This window comes from Lissotriton helveticus, chromosome 3_1 (genome assembly GCF_964261635.1).
Source record: "Lissotriton helveticus chromosome 3_1, aLisHel1.1, whole genome shotgun sequence".
Lineage (NCBI taxonomy): Eukaryota > Metazoa > Chordata > Amphibia > Caudata > Salamandridae > Lissotriton > Lissotriton helveticus.
In genome coordinates this window covers 1,649,699,803-1,649,722,309 of record NC_136061.1, presented here as the reverse complement: position 1 = coordinate 1,649,722,309, position 22,507 = coordinate 1,649,699,803, and the positions used below count along the sequence as shown (strand labels likewise).

At 48.4% G+C, this 22,507-nt stretch overlaps 1 protein-coding gene across 3 annotated transcripts in view; it reads left to right on the top strand.

Annotated features, from left to right (window-relative positions):
- PARP9 (poly(ADP-ribose) polymerase family member 9) overlaps window positions 1-22,507 on the top strand; it is a 797,801-nt gene that overhangs the window by 570,717 nt on the left and 204,577 nt on the right. For all 3 annotated transcript variants that reach the window (XM_078682417.1, XM_078682418.1, XM_078682419.1), the window contains one exon: window positions 165-545. In XM_078682417.1, coding sequence (XP_078538543.1) covers window positions 165-545 — 381 coding nt within the window. The remainder of the gene's footprint in view (window positions 1-164; window positions 546-22,507) is intronic.

Here is a 22,507-nt window from a genome sequence, read left to right as displayed (position 1 = left end):
AGCTTAGTACATCTGTCCTTTAATTTGTAGAGTGTATTATAGAAATAGTGTGACTTAATACTCCACTGTAGCTTTCTTGTTGCTTCATGCCATATGTTTCTCAGGGATATTTAAAATGTTTGACATCTTATCAGTTGTTGAAAACCATGATTTTCTCTCCTCAGATTCTGCAATGGCAAGTTCTTTCAGTAGGACGTTTGAGCCAAAATCCTCAAAACCAACAGTCCACCTTGGTGGAATTAACCTTACTGATGTACATGAGGCAGAAGCGTGGATTCAGCACACCCTTAAGGAGCACCATAATGGGCTTACAATTGAAAACAACCATATAATTTACTTTGGAGCGCAAGAAAACAAAGAGCTTGTTAATAAACTTGATCCCAGTATATCTTTATTGGAAACTGTGGATAACGGAAGGGCTCATATCAGAATTACAGGTCTTGGTCCTGCAGTGATCAAGGCAGCCCTTGAGATAGAGAAGCTGCTTTATGAAGTCCAACAGCAATATGAATTGGAGCAGATGAAACAACTTGAGCAATTAGCAGGTAAGGTGATTATATTTTGAAAAGAACCATACATGTAGCTGATTATCATATGTTCCTGAATGTGTAAAATGTTAAAGTAATTACAGAAGTATTCAATAACTTTACACACGGATTTTTAATGAAAACAAAAAAGCAAGATAAAATGTGATTTTTACACAATATTTTTACCATAAAGGATCATTAAAGATAAAGAAGCGGGTAAATGAAACATAATAATAATAATAAAGGGATTTTTATAAAGCGCCTGGTACGCTAAGAAGCGTGTCTCCGCGCTAACTGAAAGAAATACAGACTCAACCAGAATTAAGGAATGGACCCAACTATCTTGAGAAGAAGTGTGTTTTTAATTTCCTCTGGAAACTAGTTTCCGATGGGTCCAAACGGAGATCAAGGGGTAGAGCATTCCAGCTCTTCGCCACCAGGTAGCGAAAAGATCTTCCTCCCATGCGGGCCCTTCTCACTCTAGGCACCTTTAGTAGGACATAAATGTTACCATATTTCTAACTGCAAGATGACCCATTGGTAGACAAAAAATTTACAAAACTTAACAAAAGCAGACAGTCACATTTCAGCAGCCAAAGAATTCACCCATTTTTATCTAGTAAATAAGTACCCCTCATGGTCTTGGAAAGATATGGGTGCCTGTCCATCACAACAGTTTTCCTCTGGGAAAGAGACCTGTTCTTTAAAAAAAATGAAATAACACATTTGATTTAAGTTTTCAGTCCATCAAGGCCTGGGCGGCCCTCGCATGGATGCCTAGCCATAACTGCAACAAGTCTTGATGATACCAATGTTACATAACCCAGTATAGCAAGCGCAAACACAACACCACCCCCAAATCCCATACATTATTTATACTCATGGCCTCATGTAGCATACAAAAATAAGGACCCTCTCATAAGTCTCAGAACCATACGATGTACCTCCATTTCAATGAGGGCTTCAGCTGACCATACAGGGGATAGCATAGTGTCTCGATAATCTGCCCACCGCTACCATATTCTACCATGCTCTGGGGGCAGCCCCCGCCTGGAAGACTGCAATCTCCATCCCCATGCACCTGTCCATGGCCGTCTTCCCCCCTCCCACCGAAGGCAGAGACTCTGCCTTCCAATGTTGGGCGATGTCTTGTTTACCTAATGTTAGTCCCAAAAATAAAAGATGCTGTTTATATCGATTCTCTCCGATCGTCTTTGTGCTGTGAAGGAGAATAAGCTTGGGATCAAGAGGATCCTCCCACGACAACACCTGAGCCAAGCAACAGGTCACACCACTCCAGAAGGGCTGCAGTGCGGTACAACTCCAGACCATGTGGAAGAAGGTCCCCTCCTCCACGCCACATTGGAGGCACACGGGGAAGGATATCACCCCCATTCGCCGTAGGCTTGGCATAGTATAATAGGCCTTATGCAGGTGCTTAAATTGAATCAGACGATGGCGTGAAGATATAGTGGCACCACGGGGGCCACCAAAGGCCCATTACAGTCATCATGGTTAAAGTCTTCTATGTCTCCCTCCAAGCCTCCTGCAACGCTGTCAAGGTGGTGTGGCTATGTGTTAGCAAGTTCTGGTACATTTGTAGGAATCTAGTGGGAACCCAAATCCCCCATCAGCAGCCTGCCCTCTAGTGGCCTAAACTCTGGCAAGTCCTCAATGATCAGAATACATTAAAATAAGGCATGCAACACTGCATATATTACACAAGAGTGACATTGCACAGGATAGGAAAGGCTGAGAATACACTCTTATTGAGGCAATGTGGGGAGGTTGGCTCATTCTACCACACAATATGGGGGTACCCTGTGATAATGGCCTATTGGGAAACAATTATGCAAACCATCACGCAAGTTAGCAGGGTAACCCTCCTGCCGGAACCCAAGATGTGTCTTTTAAACGTCTGGGAGCCGACTGACCTCAGCCATACAGTACAAGACTGGGCAACACTGGGCATGATGTTCGCCAAACGTAATATAGCTCTTCACTGGGGTGCCCAAACCTACCCGACATACCGAAAATTGTATAGAGACATGGATGGGGTTATGATAGCGAAAAGGGCAGTATATATCCATCGCTGATGCCCCAAAAAGTGGGCCGAATGTGGGGATCATGGAACACCTACAGAAGGAACATTTGCACCCCACCCTCCCTTGAGCCTGATACCGACTCCAGTTGAGTTGAATGAATACGGGACTATTACCAGCTGAGGTTGTCTATGGAAAAAGTAATAACTATATGATCTTTGACTAATGGGTTTATTGTGCCAAGAAGCGAGCAATGTGCAAAAGTAGCTATATGTAATCGCATGCTTTTTGAATTTCACCTGTAATCAATAAAAATAAAAAAATAAAAAAATAAGGCATGCCAAAACTGTCAGTACTTGTAGAATTGGCTGCGGTGAAGTTGGTATTCATCCTGCAATTGTTGGAAGGATTTCAGAACTGTTCCCTTCATGACGCTCCCCAACGTGGAAAGGCCTATAAGGTCCCAGTCACAGAACCACAGCAGCGCAGACACCTGTCGCAGTTAAGTCCCATGCCACAACGGCGTCTCCTCTGTCACTCTCCCCCACCAGCCCAATCATCTTAACAGTCTACGGCCATATTTGAATGACCACCCGGGCTGCCAGGAGCAAGTTCTCTGTCCCTGTATGACTATATAGAAAGTCCAGGACCGACCGGTTGCCAATTGCCCATCATACTCTGGAACAGCCTGGTCACTATACCACCACTCATTGATGTTAAGGAGGTGAGAAGCAGCATTAATAGGAATGCATGTCTGCATCAGCGATTCACCCGCAAAAGGTGTACTGAATGCAGGTGCGGAGAGCCAAGCGAATTGCGCCTCCCCCCACTGGAAATGATTAAGGACGGCTTTCATTTGCCGGATTCACGAATATGGAATGTTGTATGGGTACTTTTGAAGCCGAAACAGCAGTCGTGGCAGACCCCATCTTAAAGATTTCTGATCAGCCCAGCAGTGACTGGGGCACTGGGGCCCACACGCTCAATTCCTCTCAAACCGCGGCAACAGAGGACCAATATTATGCAGCCAAGAGACCTCCAGGTCCAGGTAGATATATACCCCAAAGTATTGTAAACCTTCAACTGCACTGGTCAGATCTGCTGCTCATGCCGTTCGACTCTAAACACCACAGACAGGAAAAAGTATTGACTTCGCTGGGTTCATATAGAGCCTCGAGGTCTCACCACAGACCTGTAAAATCTGTATTATCCACTGGCCAGAAAACTCAAGGTCAGTAAGAAAAAACAGAGGTCCCAAGCTAGAAGATATAACAAACTTGTACTATATAGACCACAATAGGCTGCTATATGTTTTCCTTGCCCAGCCGGACAGGGAATTTATTGTAAATCAATTCAAGTGTTTTAAGAGTTTAAATACATTTTCGCAACAAACAATTATTGCAGTAAGGCACAGTCCTGCGCCCTACTGGAAGGTTAAAAATAGAGAGGAAAGAAAATGAAAGGAAAGGTTCTTCAGGCAAAAAAGAAATGAGCGATCTGGGCACTGCAAGAGTCAAAATTCTGTAGTAGGGGATCTCTATGTATAGTCATAATCTAGTGAATAGTCCCGCCCATGTGCGTGGACCCCGGAGCAATCAAAAATAATCTCTTAAAGTGTCGAAAAATGCAGACCTGCACAGACACTTAAGAGAGAATTAAAGACAGATAATGCAGCCTATAAAACAGGCTACACTGTCCAGTACTTCAACTAGAAATCCACTTTACCCAAAAAATCCACAAAACAGCAAAGCCTGTACAGATTTCCCTTGCTTCAGCAGCAAAAACCCTCTGGAATGATAGAGAGGAGGAACTTGTCAGACAAGCCCCATAGGCTGCCATTATGTGGCTCAGAACAGGATACTGTGCCTTTAAGAGAACTTTCCAGAACTTCACAGTATCCCAGAATGCACTGCAGGTCCCTTTTACTTTCAGTTCTTTTTTCCGGCTCCTGCAAGCAGGACCCTGGAGCATTGAGCTCTCCCTTTTTCAAGGGTTTCTTGGTGATTTTTCACTATTATTTCGATATTAAGTGCTTCTAAAGTACTTTAGTGCTGTTCTTCTTGGTTTTTGCTCCTTTTTGATGTCACATATGCCTGCATTATTTGACAAATGCCCGGAGTGCTCCAGGAAGATGGCCAAATCAGATCCCCATGAGGTGTGTATCCTCTGCCTTCCCTCTTCCCATGTCCCAGAGAAGTGTGTGATTTGTCAGGGCTTCTCTGGCAGGACCCTGAAGGAAAGACAGAAGATCAGGCTTCAGGGCCTCGAGGACAGAAGGCTGAAGGCACAAGGTGGGTCTGGAGGGGCTTCTTCTGCCCGTGCTGAGGCCTCTGGGGGGCTCCCCAGGGGCAGGAAGACCAGCAAGCGTCCCCATTCTCCATCTGAGTCGATTTCGCCGACCACGACGTCGAGAGGGATGACTGCAGTCTGTTCCCCGTCTCCCCAGGGCTCTGGGTCGAAGCGGCGTCGATGCTCGAAGTCGAGGGAATTGCACAGACCGCAGTCGAAGTCTCCTGTGACGATTTCGGCTTCATCCTCGTCGGACTCGACGTCGAGTGATCGACGTCGAAGGGCCCGGCGTCGGCGCTCGCCGTCGAAGCGACACCGCCGTTGGCGAAGAGGAGAAGATCGTCGTCGAGGGGAACCTCGTCGTCGAGGAGTGGACCGCCGTCGAAGTGGAAGAGGTCGCCGTCGAGGCGGATGAGGTCGCCGTCGAGGCGGATGAGGTCGCCACATCGAGGCGGACGAGGTCGCCGTCGAGGCGCAAGAGGTCGTCTTCGAGGCGCAAGAGGTCGTCGTCGAGGAGGACGAGGTTGCCATCGAGGCGCGAGAGATCACCGTCAAGGCGGACAAAGGTCGCCGTCGAGGCGTAGAAGACGGTCGATGCCGAGGAAGAGACGCTCGACGTCGAGGGGCCGACGCTCGCCGTCTGGTCACCGTTCTTCGTCGTCGAAGAAGCGTGAAAAGAGGCCTGATGCCATGGGAGGCTCACCGGGCTCGGTTTATTCCGAGGTGTATAATCCTTCGCAGAGGCTAGTTACGCCTCCGCCTCCATTGCCGAGGGGTCTCCCTCCGAGGGCTCCTACCCCTCCTCCTTTGCCTCCGCTTCCGCAGACCATACCTCGACCTCAGGTACCAGAAAGGCCGCCCCCGGTTCCTCCGAGGTCGGTCTCCTTACCCAGGCTTCCGACCCCTCCCACAGGGACTCCTAAGCCGCAGGCCCCAGTCAAACCTAAGACGCCCGCTCCGGTGGAACCGGCGGATCATCCGAGGCCTAGGAAGTCGCGATCACGCTCCGGACGGAGAGGAAGATCGAGGAGTCGCCACAGATCTTCCACTAGATCTAGACATCGCCATAGGAGGCGGGGATCCAGGTCCCGCACGGAATCCTCCAGGACAAGATCCTATTCACCGACCTTGTCGGATTCCCCGGGGACAAGGGTGTCTCCGGTGGACGACATCAGCACGTTCCAGGAGGTTCTCCTGAGGGGTGCTACAAAGTTGGGCATCACGGTGACGGCTCCTACACCTACGACGTCCGTGATATTTGAGACACTTCACAAAAAACATGTGTTTCGCCCTCTGCTGCCATTAGTGCCAGGTTTGGTGGAACCTGCGGAGGAGCTGTTCCTTACGCCAGCGGTGGTGAAGGCCGCTCCCTCACGGCTTCTGAAGAAGTACAGGGCCCCGGATTCGGACCCTGCGTTCCTGCGGATGGATCCAGTACCCGATTCCGTTATAGTGACGGCAGCCAGGAAGTTACACTCTACCTCCCCGTCCTCCACAGTGCCGCCTGATAAGGAAAGCCGTTGGATTGACTCGGCTGGAAGGAAGGCGTGTGGGACTGCTTCCACGACCATGAAAGCCTCAAGCGATTCAGCGTTGCTGGGGCGGTACGACCGTGCCCTGTGGGACTCCCTGCAACAGTTCACGGAACTTCTGCCACGAGACAAGAGGGAGGACTTCCTAGAGATACTTAAGGAAGGGATGCTGGTTTCAAACCAGGTCATCAGCGCGGCTGCGGATATCTCTCTCTTGGCCGCCCATGGTTACTGTCATGGTATCAAACAGCGACGTGATGCTTGGCTCAGGCTCACGTCCCTCAAGCCGGAGGCCCAGCAGCGAGTGGCTAATCTTCCTTTTTCCGGAGAAACACTCTTTGGAAAGCATGCCGATGATGAGATGGCCCGCATGAAGGCGGAGGCAGAGACCCTGACGACTGTGGGCTTGGAGAAGCCCAAAGAAAAGAAGCCCTACCGACGGTTCCAGAGGCGGTTCGGTGCGCAGGGAAGAGGACGAGGGCAGTCTTCGGGACAGCAGCAGCAGCAACAGCAGCAGTTCCGGAGACCCTTCCAGAAGCGCCAGAAGGGTAGAGGTGGACAACAGTCCTCTACAACGAACAAAGGCCCGGCCGGGTCTCGGCCCTGAGCGGTTACTTCCCCTTCATCCGTTACCCGCTCCGGTGGGGGGAAGAAGTTCAATTTTTTCTGGCAGAGTGGAGAAAAATTACTCAGGACAAGTGGGTGCTGAATATTGTTTGCAATGGATACAGTCGCTTTGCTGCTTTGGACACTCCTTTTGGGACTGTGCTGCTTTGTCTACCTTCACTCCTCGCGGTACCCGCTCCGCGGGTCCCGCTTCGTGAGGGGTGCCTGATTGCTACTGGGGGTCACTGTTGGAGGAACCGAGAGAGCTGTGTGTGTGAGGCGGGGCTGCGAGCGAGCGCGTGTGCTGGACTGGGACTCCAATTCCCAGGAGCACCCGCCAGCCCGGATTTCGATCACCTGGGCCGCTCTCCCCGACCCCTCCCCCCCACCCTTGAGCCTCTTAAAATCTGCAGTTAGTGGATTACCCAGCGGGACGCTTTGCTGCTTTGGACACTCCTTTTGGGACTGTGCTGCTTTGTCTACCTTCACTCCTCGCGGTACCCGCTCCGCGGGTCCCGCTTCGTGAGGGGTGCCTGATTGCTACTGGGGGTCACTGTTGGAGGAACCGAGGGAGCTGTGTGCGTGAGGCGGGGCTGCGAGCGAGCGCGTGTGCTGGACTGGGACTCCAATTCCCTGGAGCACCCGCCAGCCCGGATTTCGATCACCTGGGCCGCTCTCCCCGACCCCTCCCCCTCCTTGCCTGTAGCCACTATATTTGGTCTCTAGCACTCCCGCGGCGCGGGAGCGCGCGGGAGAAGCCCGGGACAAGGGCGGGACCGTCTAAGGCCGTCTTAGGCCGGAGTAGGCTGGGCTGGGCCTACTCTCTTGGCTGTGTCTTCTGGCATTTGGCCCGAGTAAGGGATATAGTGCCCCATAGTCTTTATTGAACCCTAGACGCCATGCCGTCCCCGGCTAGGGAAAGCACCCCCATGAAACAGTGTGGAGTTAAAAACAAGACCGTAGAGAATTATTTTCCTCGGGCTGTGGGGGAAGGGGACAAGGAGAACACTTTAAACCGGCTTAGAGCTGAGCGGAGACGCTCTATTGATAACCTGAAAAATAGACCTCTTGGAGAACATCCCACCACGCCTAGTGTAGAGTTGACCCCAATAGATGATGTCCCATTCCTGTTGAGGGATTGCATAAAAACCCCCCTAGCGTCACCCACGAGTTCTACCCCAGTGAGCAGCATAAGCCCAAGCAAGGTGACTATTGATCTAATTTCTCAACCCCCCCCAGCCCTGAAACCTAGGACAGCTAAACCTAAGCCAGCTGCAGCACATGGAGTTATTGGGCCCCCCCCAAACAAACGCAGGAGGAAGACGAAGGGTGTACAGGGAAAAAACAAACCCAAAATCCCTCACTCCGAGTTCGGGAAGCCATCTAAACCCCCCACACCGACTGTGATAACAGTGGAGGAGTCACATCCTAAAGCTGCTGCACAGGACGGTTTGGCCCCCGGTTTGATGAAAGATATAGAAAATAACATTGCCAATGCCCCCCTTTCTGTCGCCCCGCTAGGCAACTTGGAATTTCTGCTGAGGTCACTATTGTTACCAATTAGTGAAAGCATTAAAAAGGTGGAAATTAGATTAACCATCCTTGAGGCTACACTAAGTAGTATGAAATTCCCGGTCAACTCTCTAGGAAGGCCTCCTGAGCTCATCGCCACCCCAACAGCCCCTAAACATCCTTCAAAAAACGCAATGAGCTTAGCCCCGACACAGGTTGCGATTGTGGCCGCCACACCACAATCCCAGAGGAATAACCCTGCTCGAATGAAGACATCTAATCCCATTGGGCCTACCACCCCTGTAAACTCTGTTCCTCCACCACAGCCTACAAATAGTGTCTCGCTAACACCACTAATGAAGCTTCCCCCCAGGCCACGTAGACCTAACCTACCACCAGAGGCAAATGACTTCACTGTAGTCATGGCGGGCGTTCCTCCGCTAGAGGTGGGTGAAGCAGAGGACTTTTGTGCCCTAAAAAGTAGGGTAATTAAGTGGTTAAACTTGAACAGACCCTTACCAGTACACTTAAACAACGAAATCGTAATGGTTAGAAGGGTTCCATGGGTGGGGAGAACTCGCAAATCCATTATAGGGGATTGCATATTGGTGAGCTTTAGGGACGTTGGAACTGTCTCTCATATATGTCAGGGAAAGAATAGATCGCAGGTGTCAACCATTCAAACCCTTCATGTGTCTTTCTTCTTCCCCCCTATCCCTGTCCCTGCCCCTGCACATACGTTTCGTACCTATGATAACTGGGAAAGGGTCGGTCGGAGAAGTGATCGTCACGAATTCAACCCCAGGCCAGTATTCAGGTGCCCAGAGCCACCCCTTCACACATTCAACCGGTTTCACTGTCTGGATGGCTTAGAGGGGGTAGATTGACAAATGGATAATGGCCCTCGGGGAGAAGGGGGTAAAGGGGTTCTGAAAGAAGAGCCGGAGGTGCACAGTTTGGTGGCAAAGCAAATGCCATCAAGTTGTGGCATGATGCCTGTGCTGGATGAACCCAGGGTAGTAGATATTGGTTGTATAGGAGAGGGACACGGGCCGGATATGGATAAGACCGGGTGTGAGTTACAAAGGGGGCGCCAGGGGGGAATGGAGCAGGGGGGCGAGGCATTGAGAATTATTTCATGGAATATAGCTGGTCTGGCTGGAAAATTTAATAACAAAGAGTGGCTCGACTATATCAGGAAATTCCATGTAATCTGTCTGCAGGAGACTTGGGCATCGGAGAATAACTTCCACTTGCAAGGATATAAGTGTTTTTTTGTACCCGCCCAAAAATCAAGATCAGGGAGAGCCATGGGAGGATTATCTACTTATATAGATTTGGGCCTTCCGGGCAGTTGCTCTTGCCTAGACTGGAATTCCCACAGGATTCAGGCAGTTAGGTTTTCCGGGAAGGGGCTTAGATTTGTAGTTTTTAACATCTACAATAATGAGACAGTGGGAACCTACACCCCTCTTGCTGCTGATCTGGATCACAGGTTGGGTCAGGAAACAACGGGCCAAAAAAAGGGGCAGCCACACACACTGTTGGTTATGGGAGACTATAATTGCCATCTGTGCCCGGCAATGGTTAAAAAAAAAACCAGACTGGTCCCAGTGCCCGTTGGAGAAGGGGCCGCACTTTTCCCATACGCCGACAGGGTTAGCTTTTAGTACGCTCCGGCTCAAGTATGACCTCGAGCATACTATTAACATGATGGGGACGCAGGAGGATGGTACACTCCCACCTACATTTAAGGGCAGAGGGTGCTCATCCCCTTCATAGACTATATCCTGGTCTCAAGATCTCTGATAAATAAGATAACTAGTGCAGGGATTGAATGGAGTGGCTTCAGTGACCACAACCCTCTCGTCTTGGAGTTGTTGTACAGGGTGGGCCCAAGAAACAGAGCTCAATACACACTCACGGAGAGGGCAACTGATCAAGGCAGGAGACTTAAGTGGGCCAAAATTGACGGGGAAAAGTTTTACAAGGACCTGGTGGACGCCGGCAACCTGGCCATCAATGATTGTTTAGACACAGAGGTTCACGGATTGAGGCTACTAGAGGCATTCGATCAGATTGCCAAGTTGATCGACGGTCTACTAAAGACTTGTGTGCCCTTAAAGAACCACGGGAATCCTCGATGGTTTGATAAAGACTGCTCCAAAGCTTTGAGGGAGCTGAAAAGCTGCCTTAAATCTAAACCAAGGGTCCCCCATAAAGTGAAGGCGTGCAGAGAAAATTATAAAAAAGAGATTAAGAGGAGGAAACTTGTCTTGCAGGCAGAAGCGTGGGCAGATTTAAGAGAAGTAGGGGAAAGAAAGGATCTAGCGGGTTTCTGGAGGATTATTAATAACCCAACTTTCCAGGAAAAAGACACCCCGGAGATAGGGGCTAATATCCTCCCAGAACAGTGGGTTACCCACTATAGGAGTCTGTATAACCACGAGCCTCACACTACTGTAGAGTTATCGGCTATCCCAATTCAGGCTCCACCGGTCGAATTCACTATTAAGGAGATCACCGCAGGGATTGAGGGTCTGACTAAAAATAAAGCCCCGGGGCCCGACGGAATTCCCCCAGATCTGTTTCTGAGTAACATTGAACTTTGGGCCCCTTTAATGACAAGGGTCATTAACACTGCTATTACCTGCGGCCTGCCTCCGTCCTGGTCAAAAGCGGTAATTGTGCCGATTTTTAAGAAGGGCAATAGGGACGACCCCAAGTGTTATCGCCCGATTTCCCTGATTGATGTGTCAGCAAAACTTTTGGGAAGGGCAATTCTTAACAGACTGTCCGAGTGGACCGAAGAAAATAACATCTTCTCGGACACTCAATACGGATTTAGGACAGGGAGGTCCACTAGTGACCAATGCCTGAACCTTTATATGCTGACTGCCAAATATACCATGGCTAGTGATGAAGCCATTTATATGGGTTTCATGGATTTGGCAGCGGCATTCGATCACGTTAATAGGGAGAAATTGTGGGGCATGATGTTTAGCATGGGGATTGAGAGTGGCCTAATTAACATTTTGAGGGAATTGCACAGTGACACTACGGCTAAGGTCCGTTACAATAGGGAGGGGGGATTGACTAACTCATTCCCCTGTATGAGCGGAGTTCGGCAAGGCTGCATCCTTGCCCCTTTTTTGTTTTCCCTGTATATTAATAATTTGGAGCAGTTTTTGTTAGGTTTAAAGGTTGATTGCCCAAGGGTCGGGTCGCGTCATATTCCTGTTCTGCTTTATGCAGATGACGCGGTGCTGATTGCACGTACACCCAGGAGCTTACAAATCTTGATTGATGGATTCGTTAAGTTCATGAGTGCCCTGGACCTCTTTGTTAATTTGGGTAAATCCTATGTGCTCCTGGCGGGGAAAAAATCTACCTCCAAATTTACTTACACAATAGGGAGTCACATTGTAGAAGAGGTCAAAACGTTTCCCTATCTTGGTGTAACATTTGATGGCGCCTTACAGTTTGATTCCTTGGTGGAGGAGTGTTGTGGTAAAATGATTGCATCTAACGGGGCAATAGCTAGCTATGGCAGGAGGCTAGGAAGATGGTCCCCGGAACAGGTAATGAACTTGTACAGCTCTGTATCATGCTCCAAAGTTATTTATGGGGCAGAAGTATGGGGCTTCGTTAATACCACAAGAATCCAACGGGAAGAAAACAAATATTTGAAATCAATCCTGAGGGTACCCCAAAGCACCGCTGGATTTTGATTGCCCACAGGGAGTTAGGGAGGCCATATATAGAAGACCTGGTAAAATTGAGGCCCATAGTAGCCTGGTTAAAAATCTGGGTCAATCCCGATGCGTCACTCAGTAGAGAAATCTTAGCGGATTGTTTGGAGAGGGACAAATGTATGCGCATCCCCTGGCTCCATTATGTGAAGAACACCTTAGAGGAACTAGGTTTTGGGAACCTCTTTACTAACCCTGCAACAATTGTAGCCCAGAATAAGTCGCAAGTAGGGAAAAATTTTCTAGAGCGGAAAAACCTATGCAGAGCTGAGGCGGAAGGGTGTAAAAAGACAGTGAGGGCCCATAACCTAGTGAAGAGCGCGGAGGGTATGGAACCATACTTGTACCTCATGTATAACGCACAGGACAGGTTCTTGATGTGCCGTTTTAGGCTGAACCTACTCCCATTTATGTTGGCATCACCAGTAGGATTTGCTACATCAATTGAACAGAAGGGGCCCTGCGGCTGCGACAACATGTCTCCGCAGGACTCCCTTCATTTTGTTTTACTTTGCCCCTTTTATACAATGCCCAGACGCAGATTCCTTGTAAACCTCTTAAAAAAAAACGAATTGGTCCACGCTAGGGAGGCACTAGTATTTTTACAGAAAGCTTCGAACCCCTTAACATTATGTAGCATTATGAATTTTATTAAGGTAGCGGTCCGTTTAAGACATACCAGGGGAGAAGAATGAAATGTCTCAAATTTTATGTTTTTTAAGTGTCATACACTGTTTCACTCTTTGTATTTTATGCTCCGTTTACACTCTGTACAAAGGATCTTGGAAATGTTTAATGACTTTTTACTATGTATACATGTGTGTGCTTTTATGGTGATTTTTAATCACCGAATAAAGATTCTTTGTTGTTGTTGGATACAGTCTTCCGTTCACCAGCCCGTCTCCATCAATTCCTCCGGTAAGCTCGCAGTATCAACTGCGCGAGCTCCAGGCGGAGGCCGATATCCTGTTAAGGAAAAGGGCGATAGAAGACGTACCTCTGTCTCATAGAGGAAGAGGTCTGTACTCCCGGTTCTTTCTGGTTCGCAAGAAGGACAAGAACGAGTTCATGCCCATTCTGGACTTGCGACAGGCAAACAAGTGGATTCGCAGAGAAAAGTTTCGCATGCTGTCGCTGCATCAGATTTATCCTCAGTTGCAACAGGGAGACTGGCTATGTGCAATAGACCTACAGGATGCGTACTTCCATGTGCCCATTGCACACAAACACAGGAAGTTCCTGCGATTTCAAGTCGGCACCAATCACTATCAGTACACAGTACTGCCATTCGGGCTGAAGTCTGCGCCCAGAACTTTCTCAAAGTGCATGGCAGAGGTAGCAGCACACCTGCGGAAGAACAAGGTGTTTGTCTACCCGTACCTGGACGATTGGTTGATCAAGGCCTCCTCCTTCTCGGAAGCTCAAACGCACTTCCAGAAGACGTGCGTTCTCTTGAACAAGCTGGAGTTGCACATCAACATGTCCAAGTCTGTCCCGACTCCGGTCCAGTGCATTCAGTACTTGGGAGCCACCATCAATACGATGTCAGCAAGCGTGTCTCCTTCGGAGGAGCGACGATTATCTCTCCTTCGGAAGGCTCAGGCTCTTATGACCACACCATCTACAACAGTGAGGCCGGTGTCTTCTCTACTGGGATCGATGGCCTCTTGTATCTTCCTAACGCCACACGCGCGGCTGCACATGAGACCGCTGCAGGAGTGCTTGGAGGATCAGTGGGATCAGAGGAGAGGATCTTGGGACGACAAGATACGACTGTCTCTGCATGCTCTTCAGTCTCTGAAGTGGTGGTGTTCAGCGGAGAATCTCCTCAGAGGGGTTCCCTTCCACAAGGACATTTCCACTCAGACTATCGTGATGGATGCTTCTCTCCAGGGCTGGGGAGCGCACTCCAGAGACTTACAGATTCAAGTGACGTGGTCCCCGACGGAGTCCACGTACCACATCAATTTCCTGGAACTCAGAGCTGTTCACTTGGCACTGAAGGCCTTTCACCCGTCCTTCCAGACCAACTCTCTGCTTGTACAGACGGACCATACGACCACGATGTATTACCTCAACAAGCAGGGGGGCTCAAGATCACGCACCCTGTCGCAGGTGGCGCAGGCGAACTGGCACTGGCTTCTGGCCCGAGGACTGACGATAACGGCTACCCATCTGCCAGGTGTGCAGAATGTTCAGGCAGACGCACTGAGCAGACGGATTCAGGAAAACCACGAATGGGTCATAAACGACGAAGTACTAGGAGAAGTCTTCGCAAGGTGGGGAACTCCAGACGTAGATCTGTTCGCCACCTCAGAAAACAGCAAATGCAGAGACTTCGCCTCCAGGTACTACCAGCCGGGGACGCTGGGGAATGCGTTATGGATCAACTGGTCGAACAGCTCTCTGTACGCTTTTCCACCCATTCCCCTATTCCGACGGTTCTCATCAAGCTGTCCCAGTCCAGGGCGCAGATTATACTGATTGCCCCGGAATGGCCCAGACAGTGGTGGTTCACGGACCTGCTTCACCGGTCTCTCTTTCCTCACATGAAGCTGCCGTGCAGGCCGGACCTTCTCACGAAGTTCGGGGGGCAGATGTTGCACCCCAACCTCTCGTCTTTGAGTTTGGCGGCATGGCTCCTGAGATAGTGCAATATGGCCATCTTAATCTCCCAGAAGATTGCATGGACATACTGAAGGAGGCTAAGCGACCTTCCACTAGGACTTCTTATGCTTACAAGTGGAAGAGGTTTTGCATTTGGTGCAAGTCCAAGAACTATGACCCGACGACATGTAAGGAAGATGTCATCCTTCCATATCTTCTACATCTGGCGCAGTCTGGCCTTAATGTCCATTCCATTAAGGTTCATCTGGCTGCATTGACTGCCTACAGGAAATGCCCTTCACAGACTTCCTTCTTCCAGATCCCTGTGATCAAAGACTTTTTGGAAGGCTTGAAGAAAGTATTCCCTCCTGTCAGGTTTCCTTCGCCTTCATGGGAATTGAATGTGGTGCTGTCCAGATTGATGAAGGAGCCTTTTGAACCTATTCATAAGGCTTCGTTGCAGCACCTGTCCTGGAAGGCAGTGTTCCTCGTGGCCATTACATCGGCCCGCAGGGTGAGTGAAATTCAGGCGTTGTGTTGCCAAGAACCTTATACTGTATTTCATGCTGCTAAGGTTGTTATGCGTACTCACCCTAAATTTCTTCCCAAGGTTATTTCTGATTTTCATGTCAACCAGACTATAACTTTGCCTACATTTTTTCAGAATCCTTCATCTCCAGCGAAAAGGTCTTTACATTCCCTGGATGTTAGGAGGGTGTTGAAATTTTATCTGGATAAAACCAAAGATATTCGTAAGTCGGACCAATTGTTTATCAATTATGGATCAGTCAGGACGGGTCTTGCTACCTCTAAGCAGTCCATCTCGAGGTGGATTGTGTCCTGCATACAATTGTGTTACCAAAAGGCTAATAAGACCTTAGGGGGCAAACCTAAGGCTCATTCCACCAGGGGCAAAGCTGCCACGACGGCTTTGCTTCGTAATGTTCCCATTGCAGAAATCTGCAAGGCGGCCACTTGGAAGTCGGTCCATACCTTTGCTAAGCATTACTGCCTGGACACTGATGCCAGGGCAGACGCTCAGGTTGGGCAGGCTTCGCTGCGAAATCTGTTCGCACAATAGTGGTGTTATTTCTCGTTTCTCCACCGCCGCTTTGGTGTGGGGATGGGCTTGCTATTCTATTCACTAGATTATGACTATACACAGAGATCCCCTGCTACAGAAGGAGTAGTTTCTGTCCTGTAACTCCAGTTCTGTAGTAGGGGTATCCCTGTTATAGTCATAAGCGCCCGCCCGCCTCCCCGGTGGAGAGAGAGAGAGAGAGATTTTCATGTAAGGAATGCTACAGGTCTGGCGTGTTACGCCTTCAAAAAGAACTGAAAGTAAAAGGGACCTGCAGTGCATTCTGGGATACTGTGAAGTTCTGGAAAGTTCTCTTAAAGGCACAGTATCCTGTTCTGAGCCACATAATGGCAGCCTATGGGGCTTGTCTGTCCAGTTCCTCCTCTCTATCATTCCAGAGGGTTTTTGCTGCTGGAGCAAGGGAAATCTGTACAGGCTTTGCTGTTTTGTGGATTTTTTTGGTGGAATTTCTAGTTGAAGTACTGGACAGTGTAGCCTGTTTTATAGGCTGCATTATCTGTCTTTAATTCTCTCTTAAGTGTCTGTGCAGGTCTGCATTTTTCGACACTTTAAGAGATTATTTTTGATTGCTCCGGGGTCCACGCACATGGGCGGGACTATTCACTAGATTATGACTATAACAGAGATACCCCTACTACAGAACTGGAGTTACAGGACAGAAACTACTCCTTATCAGTGTTTCCCAGAGCAGTACATACAGACAATAATATACAATGGTCAACAGTATGTCTACTATGAGAAGTCGACGTTTTGATCCCGTGCTCTAATTAAAAGGGATCATCTTCAGGACTTAGAAATATAATTGCCTGGTAAAACAATATATGCGCCTGTTAGGGAAGAAAACAGGGAAAAAGAACAAAAGATAAGCAGTTTAACATTCTGAGAAATCAGCTAAGCCACGTTTTTAACATTCGGATTCGCAGTGATAAGTTGCCAGCAAGGGCGTGCTGTGGGTTCTGACAAACCAGTGGTGCTATTCAACACTAGGGTGAGTGAGCAAGTGACTCGATTTATATGCTAAGGCCTCCGTGGTGGTGAGGAGGCGGTATGACCGTTTGCTATGTATGGCAACGGTGAGTTAGAGCCAGGTGAATGGCTCTACATGGCGTCCTGATAGTGCCTCTGTGGTTCAAGTTTTGGAACCTTTGGGAGCATATGTGGACTTCTTTATAAAAGAAGTTGTGCCTTCTACAGCCTGCTACGTAAGGGATATCATGGCAATGATTAATTTGGTAGAACACTATCCTTTTGACCCAGTACTTAGTACACTCTGTACTTTGGACGTAGAGTCGCTGTATACAAACATCCCCCAGACAGCTGCTCTTCTTGTCATCCAAAAAACTCTTGACTCGCCCTCGTCCACACAGGGTCCCTACCCTATTTATCCTCCAGCTACTAGAACTATGCCTTTCCCGAAACTTCTCTAACTTCGACAATGCTTTCTACCAGCAAATAAAGGGGACTTCCATGTGGGCTATTTTTGCCCCCAATCTGGCCATCCTGTTTATGGATGCGCTAGAAACTGGATCGATCTTGGCGGATGGGAACCCATTCCTACCGGGAATAGTATTATGGCGTCGCTAAATAGGCGAAATTTTTCTGATTTGGAAGCTTGACATTGCACCCTAACCCATGACAAAACCCAAATTGCATTCCTAGATCTGACTATTTTTCACAATGAAGGCGAACTTCTAACACGCCTTTACCGTAAGCCCACAGAACGTAACACTCTTCTTAGCTACAACAGCAACCACCCTAGGGCCTTGAAAGATTCATTGCCCTATTCCCAATTCCTGAGGATAAGGCGCAATTGTTCTTCTAAAACAGACTATTTCAGGGAAGCCAATATCCTTGCAAACAAACTCAAAACTCGTGGCTACCCAAGACGACTGGTTAAAACTGCATCTAAAAGGGCTTGGTATTGCCCACGAGAGGTTCTGCTTACACCAAAGAAAAGTGATAAGACTGAGAGGATAGCCTGTGTAACCACATTTTCCCCTGTCTCAAATAAAATCAGAAAATCCATTCTAAAGCATTGGCCAATAATAAATGCAGGGCCTATCAACCTAGAAAGACCTCTATTTGCCTTCCACAAGAACAAGAATTTGAGAGATCACCTGATCAGAGCAGCCTTACCGGCCCCCACACCCAGAATAACAATTGAATCCAATTGGGGTTTACCACCAGTGTTACGCCATGTAAAATGTGGATGCTGCAATGTTTGTGATTTTACGATTGAGGCACGAAATTTCTGTCACAATGGCATTACTGTTGAAATGAAATCTTTCACGAATTGTAACACCTGCAATGTTATTTATGATATACTCTGCCCTTGCCCGAAAATGTATGTGGGCCAAACTACCCAAAAAGCAAAGACCCGCATTAGCCAGCATAGGAGCCGCATCAGGTGTGGTACTCCTAATGCTCCGCTGGTAGAGCACTTCTCAGAACTAAACCACACGGCGGATGACATCAAGTGGACTATCCTCAAAGCCGTTAAGTTGCCACAAAGAGGCGGCAACCTGGCTCAATTCCTGAATCGAGAAGAACTGAAAACTATAATCCAGTTCAACACCATCCAGACCAGATTAAATAGAAGTGAGGACTGGACAACCCTTTTATAAGACATAAACTGTACAAACACCTTGTTCACCCTCTGATAAAGTACCAACGGGCTATTGTGACCAGGCATAACTAGCACTGGCTCCAGCAAGAGATGGCCCTTGACCTTCTCCTCCTTCCAATGTTAATTATACATTATGTAAAATGTAATTTACACCAAGTCACTGCGCCGTTTTTTAGAATTCACAAATGTGGCTCCCCCTTGCTCCAATGCAGCAAAAAAAGAGCGAGCCGACAAATGTGGTACACTCACTTGCGCCACTTTTCGGTCTAATATTCACAATTTTAAATTTCACGTGCATGCTAGTAACACTATAATAGGGTTGCACCACTCCACCAGTGAATCCCTTCACCACTCCAAGATGGCCGCCATAGTGCCCCTGGGCGCCCATTGTTACCCAAACGACCCGTTGCTTTGACACGTGATACGATCACCTGATACGATCACATTATAATGCAAGCAAAAACAATCATGGCTCCCACTCTCCTCCTGCTCCCTAATCCTCGCGGAACCGACAGCCAGACCAGCTTGCATCCGGACATTGCTCCAATCCTGGTAAGTCAATTCCCCTTTGGCTTGCCGCCCTGGTTTATCGTCCATTTAATTAATCTAAATTGCCTCTCTCACCAGCGGATCGTTTTAACTGTATCGCCCGCTAACCCCAGGCTTCCTAATCCTTGCGGAACCCAGAGCGCGGCCATCATCTTTGTTTCCAAACTGGTAAGTCCAATCCCCCTCGGCTTGGCGGTCCCTGTCGCACTGATCACTCGTGTAATCGCATCTGCCTTTTCTCCCCAGCGGATCGACTTCACCCAATCGACCGCCTAGCCAGGGCGTTGATTGCTCACTCAGAAATCCGGTCACTGCGCGGTGGCTCCACTGTCACTCGGGCTGCTGCGGGACAGAGTCGGGACGCCCCTGGCTCGGAGGTCGGACTGTGCTGAATGCGTTGCCTGCCTACCTTGGAACCTGGTGCGTGCCGGGTTGGGAGTGGGACATCACGGCGGGTTGGCCCTGCTGGGAGAGAGGCTTTGTCGCAGCCGCCTAAAGGTCGGGGTCCACATATTCAGACAATTCTGGTGAACGTGAGCAATTTCTTCCTTCGGTCCAATATCATCTACACATAGACACCTGGTGGCCACAGCAAACTAAGTGCAGAGAACCACTGGGCCAGTGCTAATATTAAGTATCCCATTAAAGCCTTTATGCCCCTTAAGAAAGCTCAGAGCAATAGGGTCTCCAATTATTTCATTACGGTGGATCGCCAAGATTCACCTCTTGGCTTCTTAAGAGACTTTAAAAAGAACTGAGAGAGGAGCTAAATGCGGATATGACCTCCTCTCTTGAGACACTTAAATCAGACATTGACACCTGTCTGGCGACTCTCCAAAAAAATGTTGACTCCATTGGAACCAGAGCTCTGGACCTGGAATCTAATGTGCAGGAACTGGAGGGCCGCACAAAGCGTTTGGAGACCATGGTCGACGTCCTCTGCGGCCAACATAAGATATAAATTCGGAAAAGTGAAGGCCTTGAAAATAGGTCATAGAGGGACAAAGTGTGGATTCAAAATCTGCAGGAAGGTGCGGAGGGACCAAACTTGAAGGCCTTTACTCAAGGTATCTTCTCTGAGCTGCTCGGGGAAACACAATTGAAAGTGAAGATTGAAGGAGTGTACAGAGTAGGCCCCTTTACGCCGGGTGAAAAACACCATCCTCGTTATGTGCTGGTCAAGCTGCACTCCTTTAAGGTGAAAGAAGCAATCCTTCAAGCCGCACAAAAGTCCAATGAGGTCTCCTTCCAGGGAATGTCTTGATCCATTTTCCAGGACATTGCCCCAGCTACACTAGCAAGCAGATACAATTCCTGCCAATCACTGACAAGCTTCAATTGAATAACATCAAATACAGATGGACATATCACCTTGGGTTGGCGTTCGATTTCCACAATAAGCCCCATCATGTCACTGACTTCCTGGGGGCAACGCAGCTTCTCTGTCTCTCATCTCCTTCAGAGCAGGTAGCAGACAGTTAAGATGGAAGACCTGCAGGCTCTCCACCAGGACTGAACAAAGCAAAAACAATGGCGGACCCAATCACGTAAAAAGACGCACAGGAGACAGTGAAGAGACTTGCCTATATACTCGACGGTGGGGGTCATATAACTCTCGAGAGGCCCCCAGTTGGAAAGGTGTGGAGAGATGTGGTTTTTCAAACTGGTGGTCTAGACGCCCAATGGGACTGCCCTGTCGTAGGGGTTTCATCTATGATGATGATGTCATGACTGGGCAAAGCTTACTCACATTCCTTTTTTTTATTTTCCTTTCTCTTATGTCTCTTCAAAATGCGTTATTTCCAGCTCTCTTTACAACCTTACTAAGATTGCCTTAGCGGATTGTGACCAAGACACCTGAAGAAAGGTATTGTACTGTTGATAATATTACACCTGGGAGGCAACGTTCAGTGTTTTGTTTGTGTTATGTGGTATATTTTACTTTTTAGTTTGGTACATGGGGGTGAGTCACATGCAAGCAGGATTGGAAAGTAAAGATAATGAGGAGAAGGCTCTTGAGAGATCACTTTAACCCCTTCAGTGCTGCGCGAATTCCGCTGCGGTGCTGAAGGTTCTAAAGAACCAATGGACTCATGACGGAACGGTTCCGTCATGAGCACAGGCCAACCGACGCTCATGACGTAACCGTTCCGTCATGAGCACCGAAGGGGTTAAGAGAACACAGAGCGGGCAAGGCTATTAAATGTTATCATGCTATTGCAGAAATCTCTGACATTCTAGATTATGGTTCTCATTACCTTGATGTGCAATGTACAGGGGCTTAACTCCTCTGCCAAAAGACATAAATTGTGGAAATATATATCCAACCTAAGACACGATTTGGTAGTGCTCCAGGAAACCCATCTTAAACGCTCCGAGGAACATCGCCTGAGACATAAAACTACTCAATGGTCTATAAATCCTCGACAACCTCTAAACACAACAGAGGGCGTTATTCTTGCACTCATCATAACGGTTTACACCAGAGCCCTGTAAGGCTCATAAGGAAGGTATATATGTCATGGTGAAGGGTTACATACAGGGTCGTCACTGCACTTTTGCTACGCTATATGCCCCCAACACTAATCAAGCCATGTTCTTACACACATTTCTTTCTGCATTTGGGGACTTTGCAGAAGGAGTAATAGTCATGGGAGATTTTAATCTTACTTGGGACTCTGGGACAGATAGCACACATCCACAAAGCTTGATCAGATGAAGCTTCCCTAAATCCTTGAAAGAACTAGGCCTGTTGGATGCCTGGCGTACACTCCATCCGGATGAACGAGATTGTCCCTTCTTTTCACATTCACACAGAACCTATTCACGTCTAGACTACTTTTTTATAAGCAATATCTTAAGCCAGGCCTTACAAACAGCATATTCTACCCTATAGTGTCCTCTGATCATGCACTAGTGTTCATAAGCCTAGACTGGTAAGCACCCCCGCTGAAATACAAGCCGTGGTTCTTCCCAGGATCCCTTATTCGCAATAGTCTAATGTGAGACTCCATGAGAATGGCCATAAACAACTACTTTCAAGACAACAATCCAAATTACACTTCTCCATCGAATAATTGGGACACCTTTAGAGCGGTGCTCGCAGGACAAACTCGTCTTTTATTAAATTAGGCTAAGGAAAGAAAGACACTGGAGGCGGAGCTTCAGATCGCAGAGCGCCTTCATAAAGACAGCCCTACCCTCCTCCACCTGAAAAAAGTCACGGCACTTAGAGGGAAATTAAATATGATTTATGACAACCGGGCGGAGCTCACCCTTCTCTGCCTCCAATGAACAACATACGAGCAAGGAAACAAAGTGAGTGGCAAGACATCTGGGGGTAAAAAATAAGAAGGAATCTAT